We start from the raw sequence: 19,106 nt of genomic DNA, 5'->3' as shown, positions 1-19,106 counted from the left end.
GGCGGGTAAGCATAGTGCTACTGTTTTTTTATGCTTATATATTAGAGACAGAAATTAACGAATTTATCATATGACAGCATATAAGTAATTTTACTGTATAATTGAACTGTAATTGCTGTGCTGCATTTTCGAAATATCCTAAAGTACGTAACGGGTTATACATATCACCCCTCAGGTTTTAACCAATGGAAAAGTCCAAACACACGCGACCTCGCAATGTCAAGCAGTTCTATTATTTCTCCAACCCGCATTCTGACAAACTGCGCCAACTCGCTTATGATTGGCCATCACAGATATACTTCCTCTAAATACGCGACACTAGCCAGTTACGTTCCAAAAAGCTGAAGAGTACTACCCAATCAAAAACAGGGAGGCGGGTCTTTTTGTGAAACGGGTAGGGAAAAAACTTAAGCGACATATAAGTCGTAGCTGGGTTTTAAGTTAGTCAATGGCATAAAAATAAAATGTATAAAATAAATACTATTGTCTTATCCTCGTTCGTAAGAGGGGCATGTCAGCAGCTTCTCGAGCCTTTATCCGGAAAAACAACGTAAGTGCTGTGTGTTTGGTTTGCATTAAATAAGCAGCGCGTGTGTCTGGTGGCTGGGTTATGGCATGTTTGGTTCTAGTGATGGAAAATGACCTGAATTAACTTAACGTAGTGCACGCGGTAATACTGAGATTTCTGTATTACTCCATGTCTTGACCTCATCTCTTACTATATACACTATGAAAGTTTGTGGATATCTGACCATCACATCCAAATGTTCATTCATTCGTTAAACCCTGGACAATGCCAATCCGTCACAGGGCGTACAGACACACACACACTTTTGTGCAGGCAATTTGGGAACACCAGTTTGCAGGGGTAGCTCAGTGGTTGAGTTGTTCAACTATGCATCAGAAGGTCATAAGTTCAAACCCCAGCACCGTCAAGCTACCACTGTTTGGCTCTTGAGCAAGGCCCTCAACTGCTCAGATGTATAATGAGGTAAATGTTAGTCGCCCTGGATAGAGGTGTCTGCCAAATGCCATGTAAAATTAAATTAAATGCCAGCAAACCTAACCAATCTGCATGTATTTGGACTGTAAGAGGAAACCAGACTACCAGAAGGAAACCCACCAGGGGTAAGGGTTAGCACAGGGAGAAGATGCAAACTACACACGCACAGACCTGAGACATACCCGTTTTGCTGCAAATCCCTTTCATTTGATTGAAGCATCTCCACACCGGTTGGAACAGTTTGAGTTTTTGTTCCCATCTGTCCTCTAAGTCTTGGGCTATCACGACCTCCATAGCCCTGATCCAAGTCATAATCGGCATCATCCAGCAACCGCAGCACATGGTCTGAGAGTGGGCTTCTATCCAGCTCCATCTACGACAAGACACACAGCACAAGATTAAAACATTTCAGAGCAAAGACCCACTGTAAGTGGATGGAACTATGCACATTTAAATTTTAATTTTAATATTTGTCTTGTATGCAGAAATTGTATGCATGACAAATACAACATCTTGTGTTCAACTTGTGTACAATCTTGCTTCCATTAAGTCTCTGCTTTTTCACATAACTTGCCTGGAATCGAATCCTTGGCCTGGAGGTGCCAGACCACAGTTTTAATCATTTTGCCACCGTGCCACCAGACCGAGATGTTTGTTTTTAAAATGATGCCGCAAAGGTTAAAGCACACTATTGTAAGGACCTTAAACCTGTTCCACCATGACGGTACACAAAGTGAACTCCATGAGTTCATGGTATGCCAGTGTTAGTGTGGAAGAACTCAGGTGTCCTGCCACAGAGCACTGATCTCAATCCCACTGAGCACCCTTGAGTTGAACTGGAACGCTGTCTGCATCTGAAGTCATTACTTCACTAATGCTTTTGTGGCACAAATGAGCACAAATACAGAACCACACTCCAAAGTCTAGTGGAAAGCCTTAACAGACGAGTGAACATTATTATTATTATATATTGAACAAAGGCAGACTAAATCTGCTATGTGACATTTCAAAAGCCTAAATGGATGGTATGGTCATGGATTCCATAAACTTTTGACAATACAAACCAACAGGATGAGCATTAAGCCAGATATGAAATGGTTAACAAAATGTGAACTGTTTAACAGAAATTGTCTATTTGTTTTTAATGCAGAGGAGGAAATGTCTTGCGCACACTATACTTAAGTTCTGTCCGATTACAAGAAACTGAAGCTCAATCGCAAGAACATACATCGACTGCAACTTCTTCAAAAAGCACCAAAGAGTTCAGGTAGGTCAATAACCCAGGACAGAGATCACCTATTTGATACCGAATGCTCCAATGTTGACTTGACATGAGGAATAGCAAAAGGTAGAACGTTTTAAAGGACCAGAAACCTGTCCTTAGGGTTTAAAAATAAATATACAGTGGTGTGAAAAACTATTAATTATTAGTCAAAGATAACACAAGTAAACACAAAATGCAGTTTTTAAATGATGGTTTTTATTATTTAGGGAGAAAAAAAATCCAAACAACATGGCCTTGTGTGAAAAAGTAATTGCCCCCTGAACCTAATAACTGGTTGGGCCACCCTTAGCAGCAATAACTGCAATCAAGCGTTTGCGATAACTTGCAACGAGTCTTTTACTGCGCTCTGGAGGAATTTTGCCCACTCATCTTTGCAGAATTGTTGTAATTCAGCTTTATTTAAGGGTTTTCTAGCATGAACCGCCTTTTTAGGATCTCAATAGGATTCAGGTCAGGACTTTGACTAGGCCACTCCAAAGTCTTCATTTTGTTTTTCTTCAGCCATTCAGAGGTGGATTTGCTGGTGTGTTTTGGGTCATTGTCCTGCTGCAGCACCCAAGATCGCTTCAGCTTGAGTTGACGAACAGATGGCCGGACATTTTCCTTCAGGATTTTTTGGTAGACAGTAGAATTCATGGTTCCATCTATCACAGCAAGCCTACCAGGTCCTGAAGCAGCAAAACAACCCCAGACCATCACACTACCACCACCATATTTTACTGTTGGTATGATGTTCTTTTTCTGAAATGCTGTGTTACTTTTACGCCAGATGTCACGGGACACGCACCTTCCAAAAAGTTAAACTTTTGTCTCGTCGGTCCACAAGGTATTTTCCCAAAAGTCTTGGCAATCATTGAGATGTTTTTTAGCAAAATTGAGACGAGCCTTAATGTTCTTTTTGCTTTAAAGTGGTTTGCGCCTTGGAAATCTGCCATGCAGGCCGTTTTTGCCCAGTCTCTTTCTTATGGTGGAGTCATGAACACTGACCTTAATTGAGGCAAGTGAGGCCTGCAGTTCTTTAGATGTTGTCCTGGGGTCTTTTGTGGCCTCTCGGATGAGTCGTCTCTGCGCTCTTGGGGTAATTTTGGTTGGCCGGCCACTCCTGGGAAGGTTCACCACTGTTCCATGTTTTTGCCATTTGTGGATGATGACTCTCACTGTGGTTCGCTGGAGTTCCAAAGCTTTAGAAATGGCTTTATAACCTTTACCAGACTGATAGATCTCAATTACTTTTGTTCTCATTTGTTCCCGAATTTCTTGGGATCTTGGCATGATGTCTAGCTTTTGGTCTACTTCTCTGTGTCAGGTAGCTCCTATTTAAGTGATTTCTTGATTGAAACAGGTGTGGCAGTAATCAGGCCTGGGGGTGACTACAGAAATTGAACTCAGGTGTGATAAACCACAGTTAAGTTATTTTTTAACAAGGGGGCAATCACTTTTTCACACAGGGCCATGTAGATTTTGAGTTTTTTTTTTCTCCCTTAATAACGTAAACCTTCATTTAAAAACTGCATTTTGTGTTCAATTATGTTATCTTTGACTAATAGTTAACGGTTTTTGATGATCAGAAACATTTAAGTGTGACAAACATGCAAAAGAATAAGAAATCAGGAAGGGGGCAAATAGTTTTTCACACCACTGTATTTACATTTTCTTTTTTTATCTGGTTTATATGCAAACTCCCCAAATCCCCAAAGGATAAATATCTACATGAGCACTATATTAAACAGTGCTGAAATTAGCAAATTAATGTGTAGTTTGAAGGTGGTATTTATTTTGCTACATCATTTTAACTTGGTAAATAAGATAAGGTGTAAAAATGGATGTAAAGTGCAAGTCAGTGTCAAAAATTACCAGTTACTTACCGACTGCGTAGAATGTATGTAACAATATTAATAATGGTGATTTATTGTTTGTTTGGTACAATGCATCTTTTTTTCCCTCTTGCATGCCTAAAGAATCACTGTTTAGTGTAATAATATTTCTTTCTTTTTTTTTTTCTCAGTTTTTATCCTCCCTTTCCAGGCCAGGACAGTGGTTTGAGATGGGGTGGCAAAAAGTTTGAAGAATTACCAATAGTTCACATAAAAGCCACCTATAACAAGTAAGTTATTGCATTTTCAGTACATACCAATTTGGACATGTGTGATTCTAGTAAAAAAAAGTCTAGGTAGCAACCTTAAAATATTTTTTATGATGATTAATTGCGGTACAATTTAGATTTTTTTTTTTTCTTTTTTCCAAAATAAGACATTTTCTATTGAAACCAAATAGATTATATGACTGGGATTTATGTTATTTATCTTTCAGAATTTGATTTATTTGTAAAAACTAAATGTCTAAAAACAAAAATCATTGAAAAAGAAGAATTTTATCTTTCAAAGCTACATAATGTAATATTTTTTAAAATGTTCTTTCTTTGGTTTAAAAAAAATGTGAATGCCTGGAGAACACATTATTCTCCAGACTGCTAGTACACTCATTCAGATAAAAATTAAAGCTGTGTCCCAAACCACATAATGCACACTGAGTAGTATTACAATACCGACAGAGGAGTATTTTGGTTTTCAAAGATAGGGGATGTAACTCTTTTTGTGATTTTTGGGATGTGACATTTAGCCCATCTGAACTGATGTATAATATACAAAATTCCAACCTCATATATTAGGATATAATTTTTTTTTTTTTTTTTTTTAACCAATGATGTAATAACATGCATTTTTTAATCCTCTTATAGTCGTAAGCGGTTGATACAGATCATCTTTTTTTATTTTATGTTGCATTTTATACATTTTATGAATAGTGTCAGTTAAAATCCTAGAGCTGTCAGAAATCTCCATGAGCAAGACTCTTAACACACAGCTGCTCCTGTGCTCAACTCAAAGCATTTGTTTAATGAATAAATGTGCACTGTTTAAGTTTGTGATGCATTCTGTTGGTATCTTGACACTCGGGTAGTTGAAACGCGGCTCTGAAACAAAACCTCTGATCATATTCTTCTTCTCTTCTCCAGCACTCACATCCAGGTGACGGACAGTGAGGGTCAGTCCATGGCCAGAAACTCGTGTGGGACAGAGGGCTTCCGTAATATTAAAAAGTCTACTCCTATTGCAGCCCAGACCACTGGCATCTCGGCTGCTGCGGTAAGATCAGGTCAAAATGTAATTGCCTCAGTTAGTTTGATCTAGACTCTTGAACATTTTACGTATTTTGCCATAATGTGCAAATCACAAGCAGGTCAGAGAGGGGTACCTAGTATTGCTCTCTTGTACTTGGGTTTGGCCTACATGTGTCTAATTCTTTTTTTTTTTTTTTCAGCCATTCTAAAGTAGTAGTCTTTTATTTAATGAGCCAATTTCGTTAAAGTTTTAGCTGTCAGACAGATGGCTTTACATTTGCCTTTAGAATACTTTAGAATACAGAGGAGTTCATGGTCAACTCAGTGACTGCAAGGTATCCAGGTCCTGTGACTGCAAAACAATCCCAAATTATCACCTTTTTACTACCGTGCTTGACAGTGGATCTGAGAAGTTTCTTCATGTTATTTTTAGACAATAAGTGTTGTCTCTTGGCAATGCTTTTAAACGAACCATGCTTGTTCAAGCTTTTTCTAATTTAACATGCACGGTGAGCCCTGTAGTGTCTGAAATGTAGCTCTTGGGGTTATTTTTGTATTTTCCTGAGTACTGAACAGTCTGGCGTTGAGGTGAATTTGCTGGAACGTCCACTCCTTTGAAGATTGCCAACTGTCTTAAATGCTTTCCACCCAGCACCACCCAAGCGCCACTTTTTGGCCAGTCTTAACCCTCAACTGCTCAGATGTACAATGAGACAAAAATGTAAGTTGCTCTAGATAAGGGCATCTCCTCGATCCCATAAATTTAAATGTAAATTGATGTGCAGCAACAATTGCTTTACAGTTGCTTATGTCTTTTCCTCTTGGCATTGTTTTAACACACACATGAATGTTCCAGACCAGCAAACTACCCAAACTTCTGCTTTATAGAGGTCTGCACATCTGCTGCTCATCAGTTAATTAATGGCTGATGATTAGCAGCACATTTTAAATCCTGTAGAAGCAGTAAGGGGATACTTGGTATTGCACACATTTTATTTATAATTTTTTTTTAGCTTAATTTTTGTTAAATAAATAAACAATGGGTATATGTTGTTTTTTGTACAACATGCAATTTTTGTTTGGTTGTATTGAGGTTACCTAATGCTAATCTATAGTTGTGTGTGTGTATGTATATACAAATAATAAATATAAATAAATAAAAAAATAATAAATATAAATAATAAATTGTACTGCCAGTAAAGTGATACAAAGGAAAGCAGATGTAAACCAGTCAGATTCACTGTTGAGTTTGTATAAAGATGTCTGCTTTTGTAGTCTTGCTTGTATTTTTGCACTTTGTGTGTTTATTTCACAAAAAAAGCCCTTTAGCCATGAAGGAAAAAAACTTGTATGCTAGGTGAAGCACTACATACATGTGCATATTTAAAAGTTAAATAAACATGGTCCAAGTTTACATTGAATGTTTAAAACACTCTTGTTTCTGAAAGGAAAAAAAAAACACAGGACGTTGCTCTTTTTCTGCTTTGACCATTCTGCTAACTCTGATTATTTCCTAAAATCTACCCTGTTTAATGTGTAATCAGCTGTAGATCAGTATGCTGTCCACTGGATGGCATCACTGTTCCTTTTAGCAATGTATGAAGTCAATATGCTTTTTATAGTTACTTAAGGCTTCAATTAAAAAAGAAAAAGAAATCCTGCACAGTTTATTCAGAACTCCATGTTTATGGTTAGCTACAAGCCAAGCACTGCATTACAATCCCAATGGGTGTTGGAAAGGGTTGCATAATATGGATGTATAGAGCATACTCTGCATGGCAGGCATAATATTCTTTGCACTATGCAAAAGTAAATAAATTAAAGAGCACAGGTCATGGTAGAGAAACGGTAAGAAAAAAGGAAAAGAGATGAAAGAAAACAAGGAAAGCAACTGATGAAGGTGGGAAGACAAAAAAGGAAGAAGGAGAAAGAGCGAGAACTAGATTGGGGGAAAATAAGGAAAAGCAGAAAGAGGGGGGGAGCAATCCTGTCAAATAAGCAGGTAGAAAGAGAAAAAAAAAACTAAGTGAGAAAGGGAAAGAAGGTGGGGAGAATAATGAAGAGGAGAGAATGGGTGAGAGAAGGGTCCTGCAGTGTGCCTATGTGAGTGTAAAGCAGAGCTGCTGATTGGTCAGAGGCACTCATGTAGGGATCACCAGTGGTAGCTGGAGTTCAAACTGACTGATGTTCTGTTCATTTATATCAAAGGAAAACTCTCAAACAAATATACAGTATATTTTAGCATTTAAAAAATTTTATCAAAACCAGATTTCTCTATTCTTGATGGAAATTTGTTTGGAAGACAGTTTACCTTGAGTATTTTAAGCATTCTGGGCTAAATATATATATTTTCATAAAGTATTAGGTGTTTAACAGAGAGAAATACTGTTTGGTCAGTATGCAATTGGACAGGAACACAGTTTTACACCACCACGGTGGATTTGAAATGAAGCAATAAAAATGTTATTAAAGTACAGTCTTTAAGCGGTTTAACAAAAATATTGCATTAAGCATTTTGCCATTATAGCCAAGTTTCTCCATTTTCACACGCCTTAAAAGTAATTTGACAAATTATAATTATAAGGATTGTTTTTTAATACTTTTAAAACCCATGGACATCACCTAAATTTCCTTCCTTGAGCTGCTTTTTCCAGTCTTTACTGCAGCCCATTCTGGTTGCTGCTTGTTTGTTGGTCTTTCTGCATTCGGTTTGTCTTCAGTAAGTGAACAGCATGCTCAATTTGGTTAAGGTCATGCAACTAACTCGACCACTGAAGAACATTCCATTTCTTTGCCTTAAGAAGCTCTGTGTTTATTTTCAGGTCATTATCCATCTGGACTCAGACGTACTATTTGAACCATTTATAGGAAATATAAAAAAACTTTTAATTTCTTAACTGAGTGATCATAAATATTTATTTTGCATGTAGAGTTGAACTAACATGGTTTTGTTCATTTTCTGATCAGATGAAGGCCAAATTCATACAGGTGCCTTCCACCATGCTTGATGATGTGTTGTTTTTTTGTTTTTTTTTTGTATTTTTCTTTCTTCATACTTTTTCCTGTCAATCATTCCGGTCAAATTACATTCTTTGTTTAATCGTCTCTTAATGTTTTTCGATGATAAATCTCTTATTAGAACTGGGCAGGCTGTTTTAGATTTTTTTTTTATCAAAGTCTGCTTTTGGTCTTCCTGTTTTGGAGTTTTACCAGTGGTTTGCATCTTGAGGTAAACTGTCTGTGTTTACATTATAAAGATGTCTCTTGATTGTAGATTTTGACAATGATAATCCTACTTCCTCCAAAGTGTTCTTGACTTGGCCGCATGTTGTGAATGGGTTTTTCTTCACTAAGGAAAAAAATCCGCAATTTTACAAAAGTTGTCTTCCATACCTTTTGGTGTTGCTGAGGTTAGCAGCATATTCCTTTTCATTAGAAGCATGCCTAATTGTTAATTTGACCACTTCTAATCTTTCTACTATCTCTCTGATAAGTCTGTTTTTTTCCCAATATTAATAATTGCTTCTTTTACTTCCATCAATACATTTTTGGACTGTATATTGAGAGTTAACAGCTATCAGACGCTACCAAAGTTCATAACTAAATTCCTGTACCAGACCTTCTAACCAATTTGTCATGAAATAAGTAAGTAACAGTCCACAGCTGTCTGTCAAACTTTTTAACTATTTACTTGTTCAGTTACGTTTGAGCATGTGAAAATGATTTTAATAAGTATTGTACCTGTAATTCCTAAATGGTTAATGCAGTGTTTTTGTTAAATGACTTAAAGCTGTAAGTCCCCTCTTCAATTACAATCCCCTCTTCAGTTATTACATTTTGATTCCTTAATTCCGAATCCACAGTAGTGGTGTACAGAGACAAAAATACAAAAAGTGGGTCACTGTCTAAAAAGCATGAGGAATAACTGAGGGGGTAGGAGGGATACAGAATTCTGTTCTGGTTTTATCATTTACATTATAGCAGCTCTAAACAGTTAATTATTTTTTTTTTAATCTGTATGTCTGATTCATCTGCCAAGCAAGCCCCTGTGTAAGTTGACACTATATAAGTTGATAACATTAGCATGAGCACACGAATATAAACCACTGTTGTCAAATCTGCTGTTAGAGAAAATCAATCAACACCTTCTGACCAATCTGAACTGAGAACTAAACAGCTCTGTGGTATAAATAACAATTCACCAACAAGATATTGCACAGCAATGGCACTGGACTTTCTGATTAAGGCTTGTATTTCTCTTTTGCCTCCTTGTGAGATGTGCTTCTCTATTTATTATTGCCAGTATTATTTTGCTCAGACAGAAGTACCTCAGACAAGTTTTTCAAATGCCCATGTTTTTTTTTTTTTTTTTTTTTCTAATAAGCTATTTCCTGTACATTGAGTTTATTCACTCATAAATCAGACAATTAGGCTGATGGACAGAAATATCATTCAGTTATATTTATGTTTTACCTTCTAAGCTACCTCAGTGGCGTGATCGTAATTTCATCAGTGTCTATGGTGGGGGAGTTAATGAGAACCCCGCACCGCAGCTCCACAGATAATAACTGCATGACTTTATTCTTACAGCCCTTCATTTACTGTGCAGACACAAGCAGCATTGTCTAAATCAGTCTTTCTCCCCAAGCCCTCACAACACACCCCCATGGTTTTGTTTTGCTCCTGTCATTTATTAGCCTTTAATAGAACAAATGCCTTATTTTGTGATTTGTTTTCTTGTAACAGAAGGCACAGGCGAAGGGGGTGACGTTTGTGCGCGTCCTTGTGAAAGGACTTGGTCCAGGGCGCTTGGTGAGTATTCCTATTTCTGGACAATAAGATGTTTGTTCATGTTAACGGTCTATATGTAGTGTTCCAAAACTTTATAAATGTTGGGCTGTATTCAGAGATGATTAACTTGAGTTACCATGGTTACAGCCCCTAGTGATGAAAAAAAAAAAACATGGGGGGGGGGTTATACATATATCATTCTAGTAATAATTAGTGTTCCCATATGTGAATAACTTTAAAACATGCTGGGTGATGTGATATTATTATACCACATTTATTTAATGATTTATAGATTTGTAGATTGTATTACTGCAGAGATTAAATTCTTGTAGAGACATGGCGGTTGAGCTAAGCTAGATAGCTCCAAGCACTTGGGAGGGTGGAGCATTTCATGATTTTTACATTACCATCCCTAACGTAGTCATGTGAACTTTAACATAAAGATCAATTTTAAAATAAAATATAAATGACATAGTGTGCATAGTGTTGTCATCTTTTGCAGTTACAAGCAGTGCCAATGAGAGTGGTTATGAAAACTGAGCAAAATGTGCTGTGAATTACCTGCACACTATAGGAGTTTACATGGAGCATTGTAGATAACCTTTAGTGTTTGAGCACTTCAGTTAAACACGCACTGAGACATATATACTCAGTTATTGCTTGTTGACCAGAATCTACGCTTGCTTGTGAGACAGATTAATTAAAGGAACAGCCATGGCATAAAATTAAAAGAAGTTATTAAATTACTCTTTATTTTAGCTTTTAAACAGTTTGTAATGCATGTTCTTCTGTGATTATTTTTTTTTTTAAACACAAAATCCTACGATAACAATTTGTTGTTGCTGCTACTACGTATATAAACACTTAGCTTAACATTTTAACTATGTACCACAGAACTTTTAACAAGGTTTCCCGGAAACAATGTAATTTGGATTGTCATTTTAAGTATATAGAAAATGCCAAACCATTATAAATGAACGGTTGGTTGGGATAAATTATAGGCTATATGGTATCTGAAAGCTATAGACCAATGGGAATATGTTGAGCAAATAACTGAGAAAAAGCATAATGCGTAAGCATGGACATGTTTGGCTATGTATTGTAACTGATGAATACCAAAAAATAAGTCTATGTAGTTTTATTCTCATGGTGTTTTCTACCTTTTGGAACATCCTGTATATACCTACATTTTAAGGAGCACCCATATATGAAACCTAAGGGTAAGACCAAAACCAGTTATAAGGGACAGACTCAAGGTGTACAAATAAGCATCATGCTGTCTAGCATAACAGCATGGTAGCACTTGCCTGAGAATTGAAGGATGTTGTGAGTTAAAACAAGTTTCATTTGGTGAATAGGAGGAGAAAATAAACCATATAGCAGCACATCAGTTATGGCCTTGAAAATGTAAAGAGAGCACTGTGTTGGGTTGATGCTTTACATGAATGGCAGAAATTTGTGAAGAGATGGGAGGGGTGTTTTAGGTAAATAAAAAAAACTGACGGAACAAGGAGAAGGAAAGTAATTTAAAGACGAATATTTGGACTACTACAGTGCCTTCAGCTTGTCTGCAAACCTCGAATGACACAGACTTTCAGTTTTTAAAATAACATTACCCCTTTAAATGAAAGTTCATATTGAAAACACGTTTTAAAAGCATTTAGAATTTATGCATGTTCTTATGGATCAGTTCATGGCTGTTTTTATCCGTCAGGTGTGTGTTTGCTGCATTTGGCACTCACAGTGTGCATGAGTCAGTACCAACAACAAGCACGTTTCTGGCTCTGTTGTTGATGTCCAACATCAGATAATGTTTGCGTATTTCACTGCCAGTAACTCATTTCCATTAAAATGACTTTTTCAAAAACCTGCCAATTGAGAGGTCAAAAAACATGTTTCTGAGGGTAAAGCAGAACATCATTATAATCAGAATAAATTAATTGCAGAAATCATGGTAACATAACAGGTTTTTTGAACTGACTGTTAAATTAAAGAGAAAGGATCCACTGGTTGACCTCAGTAGTTAATCTTCTAGAGCAGGAGTCATGCATTAGATTTGACCTGAGCCAAATAATAATGTATTTAAAATGAGTATCAACATTCGGTGAAAGGTTATTACAATTGCAATTTAAAAAAAAAAATTTTAGATAATGCCTCCAACCATTGCAAATTTGTCTTTACCTATCCGAGTTGGGTTAAAATGTGATTAAAATAAACCTTCTTGTACGCTATATATGTAGTTGTGCACCAAATGACCGATATGCTTCTGCTTTTCATCACCAATTAATTACTCTAAACTTGCGCCTAATGTTTTTAATTTGCAACTAACTTTTATCACCATAATGACTGCCCCCTATAAAAAATAAATAAAATAGAAAGTAAAACGCAAGCAGCAGTCTTTAATCCTTCGATAGACTCTCCCCTCTTTTGCGCTGCCTGCCTATACAGTGCATTATAATACGGGGCTGCATTCAGTAACGAGAACGCTCCAAAACATGAGGTCAGTTCATCTGTTGGACGGTCATGAACGGTTTAAAAAAGCTCTTCTTATTGAATGTAGCCCCACTGGGCTATCTCGTGCATTTCTGTGCTCTCTTGCTCTGTCCATAGTGAATGTCCTTGGAAACTCATTAAATTTAACATTTAATTTGGTAATGTTAAATTTATTAATGACATTAGGTATTTAGTTTTTTTTTTCATCCAGTGCCGTGCTAACTAACGTGCGTGACGTACCTAGAACGTTTTCTCACCACCGCACGTCTGCTGTCTCTTCTGCATCATATGATGCACAGTGGACCAGTGAAATTTCTCAGGTTCAGTCCTCATTATCAGATAATTCTAGGAAAGCAGACTTGGGTCGTTTACCTATCATTGGTATCACCAGATTAATTTGGAAGCAGACTGAGTTTAACAGACTATTAGTGATCCACTAGAAGAGAAATCCATCCAAAACATAATCTGATGCATCAGATACTGGGCTGATGCTCCACCAAATGGAAGCGTGTCATAAAGCAGGCTAATTACAGCAGGCTGATTACAGTGTCATAAAAAGATGCCTGTTTAGAAGCCAGAAACTTGCAATTGTATTAAGATGATTGGAAAACTAAAGGGTTTAGGCAGGGGAAAAAGTGAACTCCCAATCCAAAGAGTACCACCATCTGTGAACCATTGCTTGGGCATGTGTAGCTGTTAGTGGAGTTGGCCTGTGACAGTGACAGCAGGGTGAATTCTGTGGTGTATGGAAAAAAGCTTGTCTGCTCATGCAACAGGACTGTGATCCAAAATGAATTCCTGAAAAGAAACCAAAGGTGTGCATCACTATGTAATGATGAATGTCATTACATCCTTCTGCCTCCTGTAGATGTTCAATTGTTTTTGTCTTTAATTTTATCCTTAAATAAGTTGACTCTGTTGACACTGGTTTGGTTAAATATTTTGGGCGATTGGCTGCAGTTTTAGATGTTGAAAATATTCGGGATGTATTCAGTACAGTCAGTGTTTTTGTTGGTGGTGGCAGTGAAAGGAATTAACTGAAAATTAAGTGGACTTGATGTCGATTGAGAAATTAGCATGATACAAAGGCACCTATTAGAGATAAAGCGTTAATTATCGACATGTTTTCTGTGCTCACTGCTGTTTTCTGTCTAAAGCTGATGGCAAGAAACCATTTAATATTGTAAAAAAAAAAGGTTTCCTTTCGAGCAAGTGTTTTACAGTGTATGTGCCTAATGTGGAAAATCACCAGTGACCAAAGTGCTTACCTTACTAAGGTGCATATGATGGAAATTATCTTTGAGATTGTTTACAAGTTTATATTGTTCATACATAATTGTCCTATTTATGGGTTATAGAGTCTGAATAAACAGTATGGCTGCTCAATTCCGGTCAATCTCAGTGAGCCGTAAAATCAGGTGCAGGGGTAGCTCATTGGTTAAGGTGTCAGAACCTTAAAGTTACCACTGTCAGGCCCTTAAGCAAGGCTCTTAACCCTTAATTGTTCAGATTTAAAATGTAAGTCGCTGTGAATAAGGGCATTTGCAAAATGCTGTAATACAAATCAGCCAGTTTCGCTATGATAACCATCCTTTGCCTCCTCCGAGAGGTCATACCAAGAGTCCAGTCTGCTGTCTAGGCTCACAGGTATGGATAACTGTAGCATTACCTAAGAATCAAAATGTTTTTATAAAAGGTTTTCTATAAAATAAACAAGCTGTACTAGCCAGCTATACTATCCTCCAGCAATCTCGAACACAAACGACAAAAATAACTCAAATGATACATGACCAAATAGTAATTCTAAGAATTACATCCATCCTTTTGTACAACGTCTAGTTTTATTTGAATGCTAAATGACAAAGTGGTGATAAATGATCACAGCTCATAGTTATGTAACTATTAATGTAACTATTTTTTTCAGTTTTCTACCCATAGCATTTAGTGCCTACTTGCAATTAATTCATATTTACTTTTTGCCACACACAATAACATGAAGGAAAATCTTGTTTCATCTTGTCCTTTTATATACACCATCAAATGTAACTGTGTAGTGATACAATATGAAGACATTTAATTTAATGGTGTATATAAAAGGATAAGATAAAAAGATTTTATTTTATGTTATTGTGTGGGGCAAACAGTAAATATGAACTAATTGCAGGTAAGAACTGAAGTTAGTAAAAATAGTTATACCATACACTCCAAAGAATGGGTCCAAGAAGTGACTGTGTTGCTACAGATACGTAGAAAATGAACAATTAACTGTAGCTTTGTTGCTTGCTAGTGAAAATTTAAACAAATATAGATCTTTATTTTAGTGTAGGCTACTCTGCCTCAATATTAGTACCAAAAAACAGAAGCTTGAATTGACAAACTACATGATTGACATGTGAGTAAAGATGCCTTTTCCAGAGTTTCTTCTTTAAATATATCTATTTTACATCACACTGGCAAAAATACTTTGACCTAAAAATCCGAGCAGCCTACTTTTGTTTTTGTTTACTTATAAAAAGAGCACAATGCTAGGATGTGTGAAACTAACAAAAAAATCAAAAATTTGACATAAAAAATGCAATGTGAAGTAAAATTAGTGCTAATCAAAATGCAATGAAATAAACGAGTGATAAGCAGCCATTTGATTTGATAAATGTGATTAAAACAGTGCAGATTTTATTAACTATGAGCTGTGATCATCGTTTATCACCACTTTCTGTCAATTAGCATTTAGCATTCAAATTACAAAACTAAAAGTCGTACAGACGAATGGATGCATTTCTTAGAATTATTATTTGGTCATGTATCATTTTGAGTTTTTTTTATCGTTTGTATTTTACTGAATACGTTTGTCTACATTTTCTGTCTTTTTCTCCTGGTAGTTTTTGGTGGTGCTGAATTAATGTTTATATATAATCATAAGTACTCTGCACACTGGTCGATCAAAATTTAGTCTACACAGTTTCTTTCTATTTAAAATAGCTGGTATAAGCAGTAACGAGTAACTTGGAGGAAGTAACAAGATGTACCAACATTAAATGATAATCTAGGTAGACAAAAATAAGGAAGTGACAAAGGAAATTTAAATTACATAAAAAAAAAAAAGTTGTAATTCACTTTTTAAATTTTGGTTAGTTTTGTGATAATGTGTACTTATGATGTATGTAAATGATAAAAATGCTTTTTTTTTCTTTCATATTTTAAACAAATGAATTTTTTTACTTTACATAAGATTAGAAAAAAAAATTCATTCCCCATAAAATACTTTTACCTTCAGCTTCGTATCATCAGATTGGATTGTTGGTGGTAAGGAAAAGAGAAAAAAAAAAAGATAACTGGGGGGATTGGAATAAGAAGAGGTGGTAATAAAACAACTTTAGTGAGTTTTAAATCACAAACAATTTTGCAGAGATTTAACTATTCAAAGATTATACTTGCAAATAGAAAAGTGTTGACTAAAATGGACCTGCATCTCAACATGTTTCACTGCATTGTGCACCCGACACTAACGCTGTTCATCTAATGTGTTTTATTAACCAAAATCTTGTTTTGTTTGGCATAATCTGTCCATGACATCAATGCCTGTCTCATTCCTTTTTTTACCCTCATGCCCTGTAAGGCAAAGTGGTTTTTATGAATGCTAATTTTTCAATAAATAATATGAGCCTGACCGTCGACCTGATTGCCCGCAGCAGGTTTCCTGGCTGTCGAGTGGAAGCTGGGGGGGGTGGACATTAAGGCAGGGCGAGAATATAATGAGCTCCTTCAGAGCCGCAGGCAACCACAGGCTTTTAAGACCTCCATGCCTCTCTTTTTTTCACCCCAGAATATTCACAAAACATCTAGAATTGTAATGTATTAAAGCTAATGTTAGCCCGGACTTGCCAGCGTGGAGCCTAGAGTAATGGCTAACGTGGACTCAAACCTCAGGTGGTTTGAATATAGTCCTGATGGTTACCTGGTAGGTAAAATGTAATAAGGATGATGCTTAAGATCGACCAGTGAATGAATGTTAATCTTCAGTAATCATTTTGTCTTGGTTGGAGCTGCTGTGTATACGGAGCATGTCGCACGAACTTAAGGTGTGAGGCAGGAATACACCTGGAATGGGACATCGCTCACACACAGGGCCAATTTTAAGTCCCCAATTCACAGGAAAGGTTTTTCTGCAGATTAGAGGATACCAGAGAAACTAGAGGAAACCCAAATGGGCACAGTGAGAATATGTGAAGCACTGCATAGACACTGCTGCAGCCCAAGCTTTAGACTTTACCCGAGACTTTATACAACTAAAAGGCAATGCATCACCATTTCAGTCACAAGATATATATTTAAAATTGGTATCACTTTATATACGTTTATTACACACCATAAGAGTAGGGACCAAAAGCATTCCTGGCTAGTTCGAAGCTTAAAAAATGATGGCAATTTCTGACAAGGCAGTAGACGCTTACATTATGTTTAGGCAATACATTCAAATGTGGAGTACTTAATTCCCAGCTTCTGCAAATTGATCCCAATGGTTTCAGCAACAAGCCCTTTAACTCTCAAATCCTGTCCAGTCCACCGTAGCCATTTTTCTTTTATTTTTAACGTGCATAGAGCGGAGGTACTTCAAATTTTTTTGCAGCCCAAGTCTCCTTATCACCATGGCACAGATTTAATTTGAAGAACAACATGCAAACACCTGCCATCATGGTCTTTTAATTTCACTATTAGAGCTTTTCATTTCTCAACTTTTTTACTCATCTAAATGTAGATTTGAAACAGTGTGCATCACTTTAATATCATTTACTGATTTAAATTTTAAAACTACAATTAGATTGTTTATACTTTTACATGTTTTATCATGGAGAAAAATGTTTTTCATACAACTATGGCTTACAACTGTGATAATTAGATAATAACTGCAACAGCATTTATACCAATTGATGTAGTGTATAAGTAATTCACCCTTATACATCACAGGCCCCTGGGGCTCCTCATTCCCAGCATTGAGAAGCATGGGAGGAGGAAAACATTCATTAAGGACACTTTCTAGCTTTCAGTGATTTTGATATGATTGTTTATACATAGATTCAAAGAAAAACAATTATGTTAACGTAATCTTTAATGTAAAGAAATTTATTTATGGGTTATTTGTCTAGGAGGTAGATTGTTGTTTAAGAAATATTGAGTTAAGGCACACATCCTATCACAAATGTCTTATGAGAGTAAAGGTGTATAGATGTTCTGAAGCCTTAATAATTTGTCTGGGAAGGGGCATTAACACATTATTTATAATTAACATTATGTGTAGTGGTTTACATTTACAGAGAGCGTTAACTTGATGTTTAAAACATCCATCTTAATTCGTCCACAAGTTTAAGAACATAATGTATGTCCAGTGGCCCACATAGCTTTTTGCAAACCTGCTTTTTCTATGAACCTGTATTTTCTACACATTTATTTTGAAGTACATCCGGTAATTAGTAACACTGTTCAAAGTAGTGGTGCGAATAAACTGAAATTAGACATGCATATGAAAACTATTACTAAAGTATTGCACAGAATCATCTGCCAAGATACCATGTCTAAAAAAAACATTACACAAGTTATGGTTCAAATAAAAAACTAGTACTTTATGTCAAGAATACTTTGTGTACATTTAGGAAACTTATGAAATGGCATACAGTGAGACAGTGGAACTTATTTCAGTTGTTATGCAACAATGACAGGTGAAATGAGATATTTAAAAAAATAAACTGATCTAGGTATGTGTGCCAGTTGAATCGTTTTGTCTTTTTCATTTCTTTTGTCAGCATTTTTAAACACAAATACTGTTGATCTGGTGTAAACATGTAAAAAGAAATTATTAGTTTGACAGTGATCATATTCAACTAATTCGGGTTAGCCCTACGTGATAAAGTAGCGAGGTTGTGGCATGTTACAGCATGAAGAAAAGCGTTGTTACTGTAAATGTTTACCAGGTGTTTCAGGTCTTTCCTGTTTCTGTGTTCAGTCTGCAATTAAAGGGTTAACCATGGGAGGACTAGAGATTGTGTCCATCACTGATAACACGCCGGTTCCACACAATGGCTGTCGGCCTCGTAAAGCTCGGAGGATGTAAACCCCAGTAATCCAGTCCGTCTGTGCCGAAAGCATCAACAGCTGAGCCTGCAGTCTGAGCGGAGGAGCTGAACACATTGCTCATTTCCTTTGCACAGTATGACGTATCACACTTCATGTAACTATAAGGGGTACATTGTTAGATTTTTTTTGTGGCTTCTTTGTTGTTGTTTTTTTTTTCTTCTTTTTTTGTAACATATTAAACCAATGAAATTAAAGAGTTAACTTTGTCGTTCTTTTTACATTGTCACATATCTTTAGTAGGTATAATTGTGTGCATGATAAAGACAGTCATCACTGCAATATGAAGG

General features: G+C 36.3%; 1 protein-coding gene across 1 annotated transcript; it reads left to right on the top strand.

The window, feature by feature from the left end:
* Window positions 1–375: 375 nt before the first annotated feature.
* mrps11 (mitochondrial ribosomal protein S11) lies at window positions 376–19,028 on the top strand. The gene is made up of 6 exons (XM_053512533.1): window positions 376–550; window positions 2,154–2,270; window positions 4,294–4,392; window positions 5,302–5,431; window positions 10,153–10,218; window positions 18,689–19,028. The coding sequence occupies exons 1-6, from the start codon at window positions 465–467 to the stop codon at window positions 18,794–18,796; spliced, it is 606 nt and encodes a 201-aa protein (XP_053368508.1). The 5' UTR covers window positions 376–464; the 3' UTR covers window positions 18,797–19,028.
* The last annotated feature ends 78 nt before the right edge of the window (window positions 19,029–19,106 follow it).

The sequence above is a fragment of the Clarias gariepinus genome, chromosome 15 (assembly GCF_024256425.1).
Source record: "Clarias gariepinus isolate MV-2021 ecotype Netherlands chromosome 15, CGAR_prim_01v2, whole genome shotgun sequence".
NCBI lineage: Eukaryota > Metazoa > Chordata > Actinopteri > Siluriformes > Clariidae > Clarias > Clarias gariepinus.
The sequence above is the reverse complement of the archived record's forward strand: the minus strand, read 5'-3'. Positions and strand labels throughout refer to the sequence as shown.

Excerpts from the sequence above, each read along its gene's own strand:
- mrps11 (XM_053512533.1), top strand. The coding sequence starts at position 465 with ATGTATAAAATAAATACTATTGTCTTATCCTCGTTCGTAAGAGGGGCA. Across the intron at positions 4,393-5,301 it reads ATAAAAGCCACCTATAACAA|CACTCACATCCAGGTGACGG; the intron begins GTAAGTTATTGC and ends TCTCTTCTCCAG. Across the intron at positions 10,219-18,688 it reads GACTTGGTCCAGGGCGCTTG|TCTGCAATTAAAGGGTTAAC; the intron begins GTGAGTATTCCT and ends TTCTGTGTTCAG.